This window comes from Mastomys coucha, unplaced genomic scaffold, assembly GCF_008632895.1.
Source record: "Mastomys coucha isolate ucsf_1 unplaced genomic scaffold, UCSF_Mcou_1 pScaffold22, whole genome shotgun sequence".
NCBI lineage: Eukaryota > Metazoa > Chordata > Mammalia > Rodentia > Muridae > Mastomys > Mastomys coucha.
The window spans coordinates 131,352,188-131,369,674 of record NW_022196905.1 but is presented as its reverse complement, the minus strand read 5'-3'; the positions used below and the strand labels follow the sequence as shown (position 1 = coordinate 131,369,674).

The 17,487-nt window shown below is 51.7% G+C and overlaps 2 protein-coding genes across 6 annotated transcripts in view; both read left to right on the top strand.

Moving 5' to 3' along the window:
- Slc12a9 (solute carrier family 12 member 9) overlaps nucleotides 1-12,003 on the top strand; it is a 17,670-nt gene extending 5,667 nt beyond the window's left edge. For all 4 annotated transcript variants that reach the window (XM_031338323.1, XM_031338325.1, XM_031338324.1 and 1 more), the window contains 9 exons: nucleotides 608-715; nucleotides 827-938; nucleotides 2,443-2,600; nucleotides 2,710-2,792; nucleotides 4,377-4,501; nucleotides 4,681-4,873; nucleotides 5,018-5,192; nucleotides 5,711-5,857; nucleotides 10,724-12,003. In XM_031338323.1, the coding sequence (XP_031194183.1) occupies nucleotides 608-715; nucleotides 827-938; nucleotides 2,443-2,600; nucleotides 2,710-2,792; nucleotides 4,377-4,501; nucleotides 4,681-4,873; nucleotides 5,018-5,192; nucleotides 5,711-5,857; nucleotides 10,724-11,610 (1,988 nt within the window). In that variant the 3' untranslated portion in view covers nucleotides 11,611-12,003. The remainder of the gene's footprint in view (nucleotides 1-607; nucleotides 716-826; nucleotides 939-2,442; nucleotides 2,601-2,709; nucleotides 2,793-4,376; nucleotides 4,502-4,680; nucleotides 4,874-5,017; nucleotides 5,193-5,710; nucleotides 5,858-10,723) is intronic.
- Nucleotides 12,004-12,121: 118 nt separating this feature from the next.
- On the top strand, nucleotides 12,122-16,876 carry Trip6 (thyroid hormone receptor interactor 6). 2 transcript variants are annotated; one of them, XM_031338342.1, is made up of 10 exons: nucleotides 12,122-12,597; nucleotides 12,848-12,975; nucleotides 13,075-13,200; nucleotides 13,467-13,524; nucleotides 13,726-13,850; nucleotides 14,336-14,429; nucleotides 14,527-14,696; nucleotides 15,651-15,829; nucleotides 16,082-16,202; nucleotides 16,320-16,876. In XM_031338342.1, exons 1-10 carry the CDS (start codon nucleotides 12,489-12,491, stop codon nucleotides 16,449-16,451), a joined length of 1,242 nt encoding a protein of 413 aa, XP_031194202.1. In that variant the 5' UTR covers nucleotides 12,122-12,488; the 3' UTR covers nucleotides 16,452-16,876. The 2 variants fall into 2 exon arrangements, with proteins under 2 accessions (XP_031194202.1, XP_031194201.1); XM_031338341.1 differs by having other exon boundaries at nucleotides 13,467-13,850.
- Nucleotides 16,877-17,487: the final 611 nt, after the last annotated feature.

Below are 17,487 nucleotides of genomic sequence, written 5' to 3'. Positions count from 1 at the left end.
TCCACCTGCCTCTGCCTCCCAAGTGCTGGGATTAAAGGCGTGTGCCACCACTGCCCGGCGCAAATAAATCTTAAAGACAAGAATCCCTGGAGGAGCTATGGATGTGGCTCAGTTGGCAGAGCACTTGCCCAGTGTGCACAAAGCTCTGGGTTCTACTCCCAGCACTGCATCCGCCACTCATAGCGGTGCATGCCCGGAATCCCAGCATTCAGGGAACAGAGGCGAGAGCATTGCAAGTTTGTTGCCATCCTTGGCTTCACGGTGGGTTTGAGGCCAGCCCGGGGTTCCAATGAGGTCCTGTCATAAAGGAAGGGACAGACAGACAAGGGTAGAGAAGGGAGACCGAACGTTGATTTCAGGCTGGAGAAGGCACAAGCAAGACCTGCTGGTACTCTGAGCTGGGTGGGTGAATTCGGGTAGAAGAGGTAGAAGAGGCCTGTGAGAGAGTACTGAGGGAAATAGGGAGCTAACACATCCCCACACCCGCCACATGGGCTGCGCTGGTGTCCAAGTCACAGCTATGGAGGGGATGTAAATGTGAAGTGGCCGGGCTGAGATGTCTGGATCCCTAAGAGGAATCCTGATCCCCCATGTCCCACCCCCGCAGCTGGCTACGCTGAGGACTACACCACAGGGGCCATGATGACTTTTGCCAGTGTCTTTGCTGTCCTCTTCAACGGCTGCACTGGCATCATGGCTGGGGCCAACATGTCAGGTGAGAGTCTACTCTTGGGGATGGGGGTGCAGGGGTGTGGTAAGGCTGCTGGCATGAGAGAGATGGGTGTGATAGGAGAGCTGGCCCCTCTCTCTGCTCCTATCCCTCCAGGGGAGCTGAAGGACCCCAGCAGGGCGATTCCTTTGGGCACCATCATTGCAGTCGCCTATACCTTCTTCATCTACATCCTGCTGTTTTTCCTCTCCAGCTTCACGTGTGACAGGTACATGGTGGTGGGAGGCGTCAGACTCTCAGATGCTACCCTGGGTCATGACAGGTTGGCCAGTAGGTACCCAGGGTTGGGGGGTTAGAGGGACAGGTGGAGATAGCTTCTCCCATTGGTGCTACCCATGGCGGAGGGCTAGTGGCACATACCTTTAATCCTAGCACTCCTGAAGCAGGATCTCTGAGTTCGAGGCCCACTTGGTCTACAGAGTGAGTTCTTGGACAGCCAGGGATACACAGAGAAACGCTGTCTCAAAAGAAAAGTGTGTGTGTGTGTGTGTGTGTGTGTGTGCCTGTGTCTGTGTGTGTGTATAATTCCTCCTCAAGGCTGAAGGAAGGTATCAGGTATCCCCCTGCCCCAGTCTCTCTTATTTATTTATTTATTTATTTATTTATTTATTTATTTATTTATTTATTTATTTTGAGGCAGAGTTTCTCTGGCTGGCCAGGAACTGTGTTGACCAGGCTGGCCTCAAACTCACAGAGATCCACCTGCCTCTGCCTCCCAAGTGCTGAGATTAAAGGCGTGCACCACCATTGCCTGGCTTCTTTTTATTTTCAGGCAGGGTCTCTCACTGAACCTGGAGAACCAGGGTTTTTTTTTGTTGTTGTTATTGTTATTGTTGTTTTTGTTTTTTTGTTATTGTTTGTTTTGTTGGCTGGGCTGGTAGACAGCAAGCCCCAGGGATCCTCCTGTCCCCTCTGAGGGTATAACCGTGCTTGGCATGTTACATGGCTACCGGGATCCAGACTTGGGTTCTCATGGCTACCAGAATGTTCCGCTAGCCACTCAGCTATCTCTCCAGACCTTTGTTGTACTCTTGAGAGGCATGAGCTGGCCTTGGATCAGAGATTCTCTAGTCCCTTCTGCAGATGTGCGCTATCAGTGTCCTAACCTAGTTCTTGTTCTCCTGACAAGGTCTTACCCACTGGTCTTACACTCTTAGCAATCCTCCAGCCTCAGGCTCCTGAGTACTGGGATTACAGGTGTGAGTCAACATGCCAGGATGGAGGATCTAACTTCTTTTCTTTGTTTTTGAGAGTCTCATATAACCGAGGCTGGCCACAAATTATCTATAGTAGTGGGTCTCAACTTATGGGTTTCGACCCCTTGTGTGGGTGAGGGTGTAAATGACTCATGGGGTCACCTAAGACCATCAGAAAACATGGATATGTGCATTATGATTCATAACAGTAGCAAAATGATAGTTGTGAAGTAGCAACAAAATAATGTTATGGTTGGGGGTCACCACAACCTGAGGAACTGTGTTAAAGGGTCTCAGCATCAGGAAGGCTGAGAACCTCTACTGCCCTGTATGTGCATAGCTGAGGCTGGTCCAGGACCCGAGATCCTCCTGCCTCCATTTCCTGAATGCTAAGATTACAAGGCCCCTTCTAGGACCTAACTCCAGGAACACAATGTCACAAGGACCTTTTCTCATGAGCACCTTAGGACCGCAGCTCACTGACCAGCCCTTCCTCCTTCCCCTCCTCCTGGCTAGGGCCCTGCTTCAGGAAGACTACGGCTTCTTCCGTGACATCAGCTTGTGGCCACCGCTTGTGTTGATCGGCATCTACGCCACAGCCCTCTCAGCTTCCATGAGCTCTCTCATCGGTGCCTCCCGGATCCTGCACGCGCTGGCCCAGGATGACCTCTTTGGTGTGGTGCCCTCTGGGTCTGGCGAGCTGCTGTGGGCGTGCCCTCCTGGGTCTGTCTCCGTCCCCTCTAGGCCCAGACTGATGACTCTGCTGTGATTCTGTTTTTACAGGGGTCATCTTGGCACCAGCCAAGGTGGTGTCTGGAGGGGGCAACCCCTGGGGTGCTGTCCTGTATTCCTGGGGCCTGGTGCAGGTGAGTGTCCTCTGGAGCTGGCCTGCCTCCCACTCTCTAGCTAGCCGACTCAGAAACTCTCTTAGGTCTGGATCAGAGGTGTAAATGAAAATGAAGTTATAGGCCAGCATGGAGGTGCACACCAGTAATCTGGATTTGGGGGTGGAGGGAAGGAGATGGATTGAAACATTGAGGCCAGCCTGAGTTTTGCAATAGGAGCCTGCCTAAAATTAAATAACTAACATAAAGTGGGTAGTCCAAGCACACAATCCTAATACACAGGAGGCAAGAGGTACATGGATTGTAACAAGTGTGAGCCAGGCTAGCCAATCAGAGCAAGACCTTGTCTTATAAAAACAAAACCACAGAGAGAGAGAGAAACAGAGAGAGACACAGAGAGAGAGACAGACAGACGGATGGACTGACTGACTGGCAGCCCTTTTGGTGAACTGGCATTTACTCTTATTTCTTTATGTTGAGACCATCGCATTTTATAGCCCTGTCTGCCATGGAACTTGATATGTACACCAGAATAGCCTAGAACTTATAAAGATCTGTCTGCATCTGCTTCCTGAGTGCTGGGATAAAAGATGTGCCTGGCCACAATTAATTCATTAATTTTATTTGGCAGTCCTAAGGATCAAATCTTACACACACTGAGTCTTACACACACTGAGTCCTCTACTGCTGAGCTTTATCCCCCACCCTTCATCTGTTAGTTTTTACTCTTGAGGCAGGGTCTTTCTGTGTAGCCCAGCCTGGCCTACAACTCTTGCCTTCCCTCCTGAGTTCTGGAAGTACACTGGGATTTCGTAGTGTATGTTAACCTTTCTTGGGGGACACTGGCATTTTGTGGAACTTCGTGTGGGTAACTGGCTTTCCATGGGGTTCCTTGGCACCTCTTTGGGTACACAGATATTGTAGAGAGGTATATTGGCATTCTGGTTTTGCTTTTATATTTTTTGAATTTGGGGTATAAGCTTGGTTTCACATATCTCAGGCTGGCCCCAAACTTCTGATCATCCTCCTTCTACCTTCTGAGTCCTGGGATTATAGGTATGCACTACCACGCCTCGCCTGTTTTGTGTGGTGCTGGGGATGGATCCCAGAGCCTCGTAAGTGCTAGGCAAGCATTCTGTCAGCTGAATGATGTCCCCAGCTTTGCAATGAAAAGCTTTTTTGTATTTTTTGCTTGTTTGGTTTTTGTTTTTGTTTTTTTGAAACAAGGTCTTATCCTGTAGCCTTAACCAACCTGGAACTTGCTATGTAGACTATCCTGGAACTACCTCATAGAGAAACACCCGACTTGGAGACCCCTGGGATTGAAGGCATGGGCCACCACACCTGGCCTAATCCCTTCTCTTTCTTTCTTTCTGTGTGTGCACATGGGTGCCCAAACTTGAGTGCGCATGTGTGCATGCACGTGTATGCAGGTCTGAGGACACCTCAGGAGAATCGATTTTCTCCCTCCAGTATGTGAATCCCAGGGATTGAATTCCAGTCATCAGGCTGGGCAGCAGCCATCTTTCTCCACTGAGCCATCTGGCCAGCCCTTGGAATGGGCACTTTCTTTCGATTAATGCTTATGTCTTGGTTCTTTCCCAGCTGGTGTTGCTGGCTGGGAAGCTGAACACATTGGCTGCTGTGGTCACTGTCTTCTACTTGGTGGCCTATGCTGCGGTGGACCTGTCTTGCTTGAGTCTGGAGTGGGCGTCGGCCCCTAACTTCCGGTGAGAAATAAAGGTGCCTTAGAGAACGAGGAGGAGTGGAAAGGATGGAGCCTGGGGGTAGGGGGTGGGCTGTGGACTAGAGTGAGTGACAGCAAGAGCTGGTGAGGGGCTGGGGGCTGGGGGCCGGGGGCCGGGGCACAGCCTTGAGAGCTTTTCCTCTTTCTGTCTGCCCATCGCAGCCCCACCTTCAGCCTGTTCTCCTGGCACACCTGCCTGCTTGGGGTGGCCTCCTGCCTGCTGATGATGTTCCTCATTAGTCCTGGGGCCGCCGGTGGGTCCCTTCTTCTCATGGGCCTGCTTTCCGCTCTTCTCACCGCACGAGGAGGACCCAGCAGTTGGGGCTATGTCAGCCAAGCCTTGCTTTTCCACCAGGTTGGGGACCGTTGAGGAAGGGTGGGAGGTAGTCTCAGGAAGCTCCCTGCTCCCACCCCAGGGGTTGGTGTTTCTATCTGAGAAGAACTGAACGGTACCTCCTCGCTGGTACTCCTCCTTTGCCCACCTGCTCCTACTTCTCAGGTGCGGAAGTACTTGCTCCGCCTGGATGTTCGCAAGGAGCACGTGAAGTTCTGGCGGCCACAGCTGCTGCTCCTGGTGGGAAACCCCCGGGGTGCCCTTCCTCTGTTGCGCCTGGCCAACCAGCTAAAGAAGGGGGGGCTCTACGTGCTGGGCCATGTCACTCTGGGAGACCTTGGTGAGTGATTAGATTGCTCTCTCTTGACCTTTCTCTCTTCTGTCTCAGATGCCTCATGTTTCTGTCAAGACCCATGCAGGCTCTGAACTCCAGGAAGGAGTAAATGATTTAAAGTACCCATTATGTTGCTGAGCTCCACCCTAGCCCCTCACTGGGGGATTCTAGGCAGGGTCTCTACTGATGCAATACAGCCTCAACTCTAGTAAAGAGTAAATGAGCTTGGCCCACAGTTGTTGCCCTACCCCTATGTCTCTGTGTCTCTGTCTTTCACTGTCTCTGTCTTTGCCTCTCTGTCTCTGTCTCGCTCTGTGTGTGTCTCTCCTGTTTTTGGACTGCTGAGAATTGAACCCAGTGCCTTGCACACGCAGGACAAACACTTCACTTTTGTGAGGTAGTTCTCCCTGTGAAGTCCAGGCTGGCCTTGAATTTATCAGCTTCCTGCCTCAGTCACCTGAGCACTGGGGTGAAGGGTGTGTCACCATGACTGGCATCACCTTCTCTCTTTACTTTCTCTGCAGACTCCTTACCATCAGACCCTGTGCAGCCGCAGTATGGCGCGTGGCTGAGCCTGGTGGACCTGGCCCAAGTGAAGGCCTTTGTGGATCTCACCCTCTCACCCTCCGTGCGTCAGGGGGCTCAGCACCTACTGCGGATCTCTGGTCTTGGTGAGCTGCTTCTCTCCTGCCGTCCTTGGGTTCCCTGAGTGTCCCCTTTCAATCTCTGCACCCTTCCCCTAGGGAATCCACAAGATGGTAGATAATACAGTAGCCACAGATAACAGCAGTAGACTGTCTGACAGTGGCCATATTGTCTGATTGGAGATATGGCAGAGACGGGCATGACGATAGTGGTTGGATTAAAATAATTACATTTAGCCAGATGGTAGTGGCACACGCCTTTAATCCCAGCACTTGGGAGGCAGAGGCAGGAGGATTTCTAAGTTCCAGGCCAGCCTGGTCTACAGAGTGAGTTCCAGGACAGCCAGGGCTACACAGAGAAACCCTGTCTCAAGAAACAAAACAAACCAAACAAAAATTACCTTTAATTGTGTATGTTTGTGTGTGTGGTGTCTGTGTGTTTGTGTGTGTGTGTGTGTTTCTGTGTGTGTGTGTTTCTGTGTGTGTGGTGTCTGTGTGTTTGTGTGTGTGTTTCTGTGTGTGTGTGTTTCTGTGTGTGTGGTGTCTGTGTGTTTGTGTGTGTGTGTGGTGTCTGTGTGTTTGTGTGTGTGTGTGTTTGTGTGTGTGTGTGGTGTGTGTGTGTGTGCAAGCATGCTATACAGTATATGAGCAGAGGTCAGAAGGCAGCTTTCAGAAGTCAGTTCTCTCCATCTACCATGTGATTATTAGAGATTGAACTCAGATCATCAGGGTTAGCCGCTAACATCCCTAACTTACTGATCCCTCTTGCTGTCCCCATTTTTTTTTTTAACCAGGGTTCAGTAGAGCATCTGTTGACTTGGAACGCACTCTGTTGCCAAGGGTGACCTTGAACTACATATCCTCCTGCTTGGGTTTGTAGGCACGCAGTACTAGGCCCACTTTATGAGGTGCTGGGAATGGAACCCAGGGCTTTTCGCATGACAGCTAAGAACTCTATACGCCGAGCCCTGCCCTCTGCTCTCTCTTTCTGGGAAGCAAAATTTAGAGAATATTTAGGCTCTGGAGAATATTCTTCCAAGGCGAGTTGGAAACTTTTTTGAGGCTTAGACTGTCCATGAAAACAGAATTTCTCCCATCTGAATGCTAACTAGGCTTAACTGCTTAGTGTCTGAGATCTAGTAAATTTGGGGTGGTGTTGTCACAGATAAACCAGATGGGTTTTCAGAGAAAGCAAGACCACTGAATACCGATGTGATCAACAGGAGTCAGCTGAGTAGGCCTGGAAAGGCTCGTAGGGAAGCCAGGGTAATGGTCTCACTTGGGAGTCTGAGGCAAGAATTCTAGGTTAGGCTGGGCTTTACAGCCAGACCCTCCTACCAACAAACAATCAGGGTAGCAAGAAGGAGGTGTTATAGGATCCCTGTGCCACAAGACTGCTGAGGGAGTAGGAAAGTGCTGCTCTTGGATAAATGGAATATTGCCGGATCTGTGACTCTCCCTGTCCAGCACACATATGCACGCATGGATACACATGCGCGCGCGCGCACACACACACACACACACACACACACACACACACACACATACATACATACACCTGGTTTAAACCTAGACTTTGCTTAAGTTATGCAATGTTCTACCATTAAACCATGTCCCAAGTTTCTCAGTGGGGGATTCTGGGCAGGTGCTCTACCAGTGAGCCACACCCCCGAGCCACGCCCCCACCGAGCCACGCCCCAGCCCCTCCCTGGGGGATTCTGGGGGGGGCTCTACCACTGAGCCACGCCCCCAGCCCCTCACTGGGGGATTCTAGGAATACTTTAATTCTAATAATAGTTTACAGCTAAGCTTTAACTTTAGCACTTTTTTTTCTAATAAGAGTATCACTGAGTTGCCCAGGAAGACCTTGAATTTGAAAGTTTTAGTTTTTAGTTTTTTGGGTTTTGTTTGTTTGTTTGTTTGTTTTTGGGTGTTGGGGGGGTAGGGTTTGAGACAGGGTTTCTCTGTGTTTCCCTAGCTGTCCTGAGACTCACTTTCTAGACTCACAGGTATCTTCCTGCCTCTGCCCCATCAGTGCTAAGAATAGAGGCGTGTGCCTCTATCTCCCGAGACTGAATTTTAGATCCTCATGCTTGAACCTCCCACACAGCTAGGATCACAATTCTACACTAGCAGGCAGTGCAGCTCTGTGATTCATATGGCCTGGCCTGCAGACTTGTACCCCAGGCACCTCCGATCCCATGCTCAGCCACCTCTTCCATCCCAAGACAAGTGTCTGTCATCTGAGCAAACACCTCCTTCTTCAGTCACCAGTCAGTCAGGCCAAAGGTCAACAGCATTGAACTTTGCACTGCTTGGTGCAAAGTTTGGTGTGCAGGGGAGCTGAAGTTTTCTCCTGCTAAGAGGTGTGTGGTCTAACTACCATTTACCCCTAGGACACCTGAGGGCCTTAGCTTCTCTTCTGCAAAGGGGCCCCTATTCTAGTGAAGCATGAGATGATTAGGGAGGCAACCGTGGCAGAAAGGAAAAGGTGTGATTGGGGAGGGTGGCATACCGGGTGTAGCTGTGCAGTGGAAGTAGAGGGAGTTGTGCTTGGGTCCCCAGGACCATGTCAAAGCTGGGCACCTCTAGGCACATCTAATTCCAGCATGGGAAAATGGGGACAGGAAGGCTCTTGGGGCCAGCTAGGCAATGAGCTCCAGATTCTATAAGACCCTGACTCAAAAATTGAGGTGGAGGGCTGGCAAAATGGTGCAGTTGATGGGTTGATAACCTGAGTTCAATTTTTAGTAGCTTCATAAAGATAGGAGAGAACTGACCCCATAAAATTGTCCTCTGAGCTGCACATGAATACCTTGGCAAGCCTGCTCCACCACCTTCATGCACAATGGATAATGATGATGATGATTATGATGATGAAGATGATGATGATGATGATGATGATGATGATGATGATGATGATAAAGGTAGAGGCCAGGTATCAGGGCACACATCTTTAATCCCAACACTTGGGAGGCACAGGCCAACCAACCAGGAATACACAGTGAGACCTTGTTTCAAAAAAGAAGGAAAAAAAAGCAATTAAAAGTTTTTTTTGTTTTTTGTTTTTAGATGGGGTGTCGCTAAATTGTCTAGGCTGGCTTTGAACTCATGATGCCCCTGCCTTAGCTGGTTGAGTGCTGGGATTACAGGCATGAGCTACCATATCCTGAAAATGAAGTTTCTGAGGCAGTAGTATGGTGGGTTCTGGGCCAGCCTGGGCAACATAAGGAAAATCCAGTCTCAAAAAAAAAAAGTAAAATCTCCAATGATTTTTTTTTTTTAAAGTAAATCTCCAACGATTATGGTCAGGAATTTGAGGGGCTTTATGTACTGCACCATTGGGACTTGGACAGATTTGGGTCATTGAGCTCCCTCAGAGCCCAGTTAGGAAGGTTGGAGGACGGCCTCTTATGTGGGCAGACATATTTAGCTTTGTGCCCAGGCCCTCTCAGGCCCGAGGCCAGTGACTTCATTGCGTGGGGCCTGAGGTTGGCTCCTTATCTTTAAAAGGGGCAGAATGAATAGTACTTATCTCCTAATGTTACCACAGGGTTCAAATGAGGTAAGTGAGTGCTCTCCCCAGGATGTGGCCTGTGATAACCAGGCAGACACTTTGTGCTTCCTCTGGGTACCAGATTGCAGACTGCTGTCCCCTGAACTCTGAAGTAGAAGGAGGCTGCAAGGGCTAGCCCATAGTCCTCTCCTCCCCTGGAGGGGCCTGGGATGTCGTCCCTGGAGACTGACGTCATGAACGTGAAGGGTCAGGCTCTCTGATTTTATTTCACTCAGGCCTGGTGATGCAGGCTGTAATCCTAGCTCCTCAGGAGGCGGAAGCAAGGAGGGCTGCAAGTTCCGAGCCAGCCTGGGCTACAGAAGAGACCTCATTTTCTCAGCAGAGGTCAACTTGAATCTCTGGATTTTGGCTTGTTTTACCTTCTGGTTGAGGCAGGGTCTCACTCTGTAGCCTAAGCTGCTGAGAACTCACTTGTGTAGTCTAGGCTGGCATCAGATTTAGAGCAGTCCTCCTGCCTCAGCCTCTTGGTTGCCGGGATTATGGACTAGAGCCATCATGCCTGGTTGAAATGGCTTCTCCTAACCTGAAAAAGATGAGCCGCTTTGATACCAGCCAATCCTAGCACTAAAAGAACAACCCGGAGCTGGGGCTGTAGCTCATTGGTAGAATACATACTTAGCCCTAAGGTCCCTCCAGCTCTCCACAGACTTCAGGGAATAGTGCTGACGGACACCTAGAACCCCAGCATTTGGAGGAGGATATAGGAAGATCAGAAGTTCAAGGTTATCTTCTGCCACAAAGACTTCAAAGAAAAGACCTTAGGGAGTGAGTACCTTAAATCTCAGTGCTCAGGAGACAGAGGCAAGGGGGTTTCTATGAGTTTGTGCTTAGCCAGGTCTACACAGTGAGTTACAGCCCAGTCAGAGCTACATCATGAAACCCTGCCTTAGAATGATAAAAGCAAGAAAGCAAGCAAGCTAACAAACAGTCTCCCCCTCCCCAGAAACAAAACCTAAATGAAATCTAAGCTGGGCTTGGAATAATAATAAGCTGATATTGATTGATTGATTGCTTAGCATTAGGTTTGCTCTTCAGTACCACTCCCGACAAAGGGAAAAAAAAATCCTAAAGTGAACTTTACCTATTTAAAGTGGAAGAGATTATTCCTAGAGATAGTCAAATAAATGCATGTGAAAGTGTTTAGTAAAGCCAAATCATTGTGTAAACGTGTGTATAATGTTTGCAGTAAGGGCCTCAGCCAAGGTGGATGCCATACCTCATGGCTGACCTCAGTGTGAGTGGGCGCGTTTTATGTGGTGTAAACTCAGTACTCTGCCTGATTTCTGTTCCTTCCTGCCTCCCTTCTCTGCCCCTAGGCGGCATGAAGCCCAACACGTTGGTGCTCGGTTTTTATGATGACGCCCCACCCCAGGACCATTTTCTAACAGACCCAGCCTTCTCCGAACCTGCAGAGGGCACCAGAGAGGGCGGGTCGCCAGCCCTGAGCACGCTGTTCCCTCCACCTCGGGCTCCTGGGAGCCCCAGGGCTCTCAGTCCTCAAGACTACGTAGCCACGGTGGCAGATGCTCTCAAGATGAACAAGAATGTGGTCCTTGCCCGAGCTTGTGGGGCTTTGCCCCCGGAGCGACTAAGCCGGGGGTCTGGTAGTAGCGCTCAGCTCCATCACGTGGACGTGTGGCCTTTGAACCTGCTGAGGCCCCGGGGTGGACCTGGCTACGTGGACGTCTGTGGCCTTTTTCTGTTGCAGATGGCTACCATCTTAAGTATGGTGCCTGCCTGGCACAGTGCCCGGCTCCGCATCTTCCTGTGCTTGGGGCCCAGGGAGGCTCCTGGGGCAGCCGAGGGAAGACTCCGTGCCCTGTTGAGTCAACTCAGGATCCGGGCAGAGGTGCAAGAGGTGGTGTGGGGTGAAGGGGCCGAGCCTGGGGAGCCCGAGGAAGAGGAAGGGGACTTTGTGAATGGTGGTCGAGCAGAGGAAGAGGCTGAGGCTCTAGCTTGCAGTGCCAATGCTCTGGTGCGCGCCCAGCAGGGGCGAGGCACAGGGGGAGGCCCTGGGGGACCCGAAGGAAGGGATGGGGAGGAGGGACCCACCACAGCCCTTACCTTCCTGTACCTGCCTCGACCGCCTGCTGATCCCGCCCGCTACCCCAGATACCTGGCACTGTTGGAGACCCTGAGCCGTGATCTGGGCCCCACCCTTCTTATTCACGGGGTCACGCCAGTAACCTGTACTGATCTCTGATGCCTGTTCATACAGGGTTGGATAGAGAGGGCCTAGGCCCATTCAGAACAATGGACGCCTCTCCCCACCGCCCACAATGGGCCCTGCCCTTTGGATGATGTATTAGGGGGACCATGGTCTCCTTTGGGCGGGGGACGGACATAGTACACTAATTCTAGGTGGCTGCCCCATTGTCGGGGAGGACATTGCGGCCCTGTCCCTGGTCTGCCTCCGCTTCCTTCACTGGTGCCTTGACCAGAGGGGCTGGTCTCTTCTGTGACTCTAGGCTACCTCAGTGTCCCCATCCCGGCCACAGACGTACCGCCTCCCTCTCCCCGACTTCCTTGGGTGGTGACGTTTGTGTTTTGTTTTATTTTTCTAACTACTGATCATAAATAAAAGACCAAAACACTACCGGCTGGTGGAGCACTGCTGGTGGGTAGGTGAGAGGGAGGCGGGTGGGAAGGGAGAGATCTGTGAGGGGGTGGAGACCAGGAACTTTCAGAGCCCTGGCCCAGAGGCTGCCACGTGCAGGACTGGGGTGGGGATCAGAGAGAATTGCCGGGCCAGAGCCTCTCAGGGCGGCCTGCAGCCCACCCTGTGGCTTGGCTCAGGAGGAGGGCGGTCCTCTCTTAACAGGAGGGGGCCAGAGAGAGGAAGGATTGCAGAATAAGGCTTGGGGACCACGTGACCCTCTCCAGGAATGTGGTGACGTCAGGGGGCGTGGTCGTCTCCAAAATTGGGGAGGGAGGGAGGAAAAAAAGCCAGAAAAAGTTTCTTTGCGTGAGTCCCAAGCGGGGCGTGGGACGGAAAGGGAGGGAAGGGGCTCAAGGCTCCGGGCTCTGGGCTTTTGGGGGTCCCTGACCTCTGTCTGGGCTGGAGTAACCCTGTTCCAGACGATGTCGGGGCCCACCTGGCTTCCCCCGAAGCAGCCAGAGCCCTCCAGAGTCCCTCCAGGGAGAGCGCTGCCCAGAGGCGCCCTGGGGCCTCCAGCGGCCCACGGAGCAAGTAAGTGTTCCCCTCTCATACACCCGGGAGTGGTGGAAGAGTCACTGGCCACCGTCCTTCACCTTTTCTTCCTTGCCTGTCTGCTTCCTGCTGTCCCTTCCCCAAGCCAGAGGCCCCTGCTCTTGGCAACTTTCCCTAACTCATGGTCCGTTCCCAGACTCCCAGGTACACGAAGGAGGAGAGCCGCCCTAAGAAGGGCGGCTTTAACGAGGTACCCTTCTCCAGTCCCACCTCTCATCTCTCCCTTTAGCACTCCAGCCTCACCCCAGGGTCAACTTTTGCCCCCTCCCACCTGAACAATGTTATCAGCCTCCGGGGGTACCGGAAGACCGGGGGCCTACTTGGGTAGGATCCCATGGAGCACCCCAGCGCCTGCAGGTGAGAATTGGCTGAGGGTAGGATCCGTGGTCAAGGTGAGAGAAGTCTAGGCAAGGGTTGTGATCTGTGTTTGTTCTTCCTGCTTTGGCTCTGTCCCAGGGACTCCCTCCAGACAGGGGAGTCATCCGCCCTGGAAGTCTGGATGCTGAGATCGATTCTCTCACCAGCATGTTGGCTGATCTGGACGGGGGTCGCAGTCATGCACCTAGGCGACCAGACAGACAGGTGACTTTCCTGTGTTCTGTCTCTGCTTCGCCATCCTCAGCCAGTTCCCTGCTGCCGCTTTTCAGCCTCAATCCACCTTCTTCACCCCCCCCCCCACCTACCTTCTTTGCAACTAATAAAATACCTGGTTCAAGGAATCATGAACTTCCTCCTTGTCAGGCCTAGCCCATGGGAACTTGTCAAAAGTCCTTACTTCCCTGGGGTTCCCACCTGGCATCCATAGATTGGATCCAGCCTTACTGTTTCTGAATTGCTTGTTTTCCCAGGCTTTTGAGGCTCCCCCACCCCATGCTTACCGAGGAGGCTCCCTGAAGCCCAGTGGAGGTGCTCTTCCAACCCCGATGCTCCCAGCACCCCCCTATAGTGGACCTACCCCAGCCTCCTATGCTACAGCGAGCACGCCAGCTGGCCCTGCTTTCCCTGTACAAGTGAAGGTGGCTCAACCTGTGAGAGGCTGTGGACTGCCCAGGCGGGGGGCCTCTCAGGCCTCTGGGCCTCTTCCAGGCCCCCACTTTCCTCTGACAGGTCGTGGTGAAGCCTGGGGGGCTGGCTATAGAAGCCACCGAGAGCCAGGACCGGGGGTTAAGGAGGGAGCTTCTGCGGTACATAACCCTGCAGGAGGAGGAAGAGGAGGTGGGCATGAGCCTCAGGTAAGCCGGGGGTGGGGCACTGTGGTGTGTGGTCGTAGTCGTAGGTAACTGGGCTTGATTAGGTGGCGTGGAGGCTGAGGGATACTTAAGATACTGTTTTTAGGAGAAGCGGTTCAGTTGGGAGAGTGCTTGCTTAGTACGCAGGAATTCCCAAGGTTCTAGACCCCAGCACCTTATAAACCAAGCATGGGGAAGGTAGAGGCGGGATGATCAGTAAATTAAGGTCATATTTGGCTACCTAATGACTGCCAGGTCAGCCTAGGCTATGTGAGGCACTGTGTCAAATATAAATAAATGAATAAGTCAATCCTGATTTTAAGGTACTCAGAGGTCGAGGATCAAGATGTCCAAAGGGAAGGGGCCTCCTTCCCCCATCACCTTCTGAGAGATGTTCTCTGAGGAGATTTCCGGGTTCCTGACCTTATGGGTTAGTTATGGTATCTGAGACTATAGGTAGCACCTCAACACCAGAATTCTCACTGTAGGGCCCCTTAAGCCAACCTCCAGAAGAGGAGCTGGAGAGACTGACCAAGAAATTGGTGCATGACATGAGCCACCCTCCCAGTGGGGAATACTTTGGTGAGCTGACATGGTCGGTAGGATGGAAATGGGGAAGAGACAGTGGATCTGCTGTCGTGGGTCTATGGAGACTGATCTCCTTCCTCTCTGTCCTCAGGTCGGTGTGGTGGCTGTGGTGAAGATGTGGTTGGTGATGGAGCTGGGGTTGTGGCCCTGGACCGTGTCTTCCATATTGGTTGCTTTGTGTGTTCTACTTGTCGGGCCCAGCTCCGGGGCCAGCACTTCTATGCTGTGGAGAGACGGGCATATTGCGAGAGCTGCTATGTGGTGAGCCGCTGGGCTGTGACAGAGGGATGCTAAATGAAGTACCAAGTTGGTCAGGCAGGTTCCCATCTAAGAGAGGGCCAGATACTGAGTTAGGTGGTGGCTCAGGCCTACCTGGAAGAGAGCCTGAGTTACAGAGCAAGTTTGAAGGCAGCCTGAGGCACAGGTTTCCGGAGATCAGTTGGTCCAAACCAAAAGAACATTTTGGGTTTTGTTTCATTGATTGCTTGTTTGTTGTTTTGAGATAATGCATCATGTGTCCCAGGCTGGCCTGAAACTCTTATATATATATTTAAGGAAGACCTTGAATTTCCTCCCTCTACCCATGAGATATGGGGATTCCAGGTTCTTTGTGGTGCTAGGAATGGAACCTAGGGCTACGAGCATGCTGGACAAACACTTTACCAGCTGAGCTACGGCCCCAGGCTAAGGAATAAGTTAACTGAAAGAGGGAAGAACAGTTCCTCCCCTCAAGTGGGTGACTGCCTTCCTTCCTCCCTCCCTTCTTTTCTTCCTCTTTTCCTCCCTCCTTCCCTCCTTCCCTCCCTCCCTTCCTTCCTTTCTTCCTTCAAGACAGAGTTTTACTATGTAGCCCAGGCTGGTCCTGAAGTTATGGTCCTCCTACTTTAGACTTCCAAGAACTAGGAAACCAGATGTGTGTCACCGTGCCCAGCTAGAAGGCATTTTAGAGTTGAGGTTATTTGTGACAGTCTGATAGCATTTCTCAGGGGCAAGCATCACTGACTCATCTCACTTTCTGAAAGAGGAAGTGTGTAGAGACCAAATTCCTTGTCTAGAGGCTTCAATACTGCTATGAGACCTCAGAAATGCTAAGTCCATCTTCCACTGAATCCCATGCAGAGAACTCCAGATACCCGATGGTTGGGCAGAGAGTATACCTTCCTGGCTGGAGTGGCTTTCCCCCATCCTGACCTTCCTTCTTCTTTTTCCTCTTAGGCCACCCTGGAGAAATGTTCCACGTGCTCTGAACCCATCCTGGACCGAATCCTGAGGGCTATGGGGAAGGCTTACCACCCTGGTTGCTTCACCTGTGTGGTGTGCCACCGTGGGCTTGATGGCATCCCTTTTACGGTGGACGCCACCAGCCAGATCCACTGCATTGAAGATTTCCATAGGTCTTGCCTGGGCTCAGAATGTCTTCCCTGACCTATCTCTTCATGTCCCAGGGTCTGCCTCTTCTGTTTCCGCCTTCTGGTCCTCTCTTTCTTTGACACCAGTTTCTTCCCCAAGACCCAGACACATCTCTTCAATCCTTCTCACCCCTGCCCCTGCCCCTTTCACCTTCATTGGGCTCCATTATAAGCCTCCTGAGGGAGTTGGGAGGGAGGGAGTGACCTGACAGGCTTTTTGGTTCACCTCCACTGCAGGAAATTTGCCCCACGATGCTCAGTGTGTGGTGGGGCCATCATGCCAGAACCAGGTCAGGAGGAGACGGTGAGAATTGTTGCTCTGGATCGAAGTTTCCATATTGGCTGTTACAAGTGTGAGGTGAGGTGGATCCCTGGGCAGGAGAGAGAGCTTTGCAGAGCCTGGCAAGCTGGGGGACAAGCACTGGAAAAAGGCACAGAGCTCTCAGGCTAACGAAGGTTTCGTTTCTCCTCACAGGAGTGTGGGCTGCTGCTGTCCTCTGAGGGAGAGTGTCAAGGCTGCTACCCGCTGGATGGGCACATCTTGTGCAAGGCTTGTAGCGCCTGGCGCATCCAGGAGCTCTCAGCCACTGTCACTACCGACTGTTGACTGCTCGGAGAAGTACCTGCTGGGATCTCAGCCCCCCGTCCGTCACCCTTTGACATCTCAGCCCCCCGTCCGTCACCCTCTGACATCTCAGCCCCCCATCTGTCACCTCCTCTGACATGTACCCTTAGTGTTTGCCATCAAATGCTGTCTCTTCCTCCTCTTTTCATGAAATCATAATCCCTGGAGCATTTAAAAGCACCTGCAAGTTTGCTCTTTCATTGGGGTCTCAAAGGATGAGGCTGGGTAAACCTCGGACCCCAGACTCAGGAGGCAGAGGCAGACTCTGTGAGTTTGGGGCCAGCCTGGTCTACATACTAAGTTCCAAGACAGTCAGGGCTACATAAATGAGATCCTACGTATATTTATCTTTTGTCAACTCTCATCCTGTAATTTGTTATTACATAAATTAACCCATTTATTGTAGGCTAGGGATGTCTCAAGTGGTTGGATTTCTACTGGTCTTTCAAGTCCTTCAGACTTCTGATGGCAGATACAACAGCAGAAGTGGTGTCGCAGGTCCAGGCCCCACCAGCCACTGTTCTCATGTAGAACCCATAGTGCCAGATGCCAATGGCTTGGTTTTTTCATGGGGTCTTGTTCCGGAAGGAGCGAGTGTACCTGATGTGCTCATAGATTTCAATTTTCCATGCCGTTTTCCAGAGGGAGATCAAAGCCAGAAGAGATGTAGTTTTCTAAAGGACAAATTGTGAAGTATCCCAGGCTACCCTTGGATTTGAAACATTGCTAGATAGCTGAAGCTGTTCTCGAACTCTGGATCCCCTGCCTTCGTTTCTCCTGTGCTGGGGTTGCAGAAGTGTGACACTGCATTTGGCTACTTTTTTTGTGGGGGATGGAGAGTGCTGGGGATGGGCCAGAGACTCATACATGCTAGGCAAATGTCCTACAACTGAACTGAGCCTTCAGTCTCCCTCTCTCCTTTCTTGGCTTATTTCTTCCTAAACCCAGGTCCTGTCCTAAGGTAGGCAAGCATTCTATCATTGAGCTATTCATTGCTTCCATACTCTTCCTCTTCCTC

Bases quoted from the DNA above. Each gene is read 5' to 3' on its own strand.
- Trip6 (XM_031338341.1), top strand. From the start codon at position 12,489: ATGTCGGGGCCCACCTGGCTTCCCCCGAAGCAGCCAGAGCCCTCCAGA. The intron at 12,598-12,847 runs GTAAGTGTTCCC...CTCTCCCTTTAG, and splicing joins TCCAGCGGCCCACGGAGCAA to CACTCCAGCCTCACCCCAGG. The intron at 14,430-14,526 runs GTGAGCTGACAT...CTCTGTCCTCAG, and splicing joins TCCCAGTGGGGAATACTTTG to GTCGGTGTGGTGGCTGTGGT.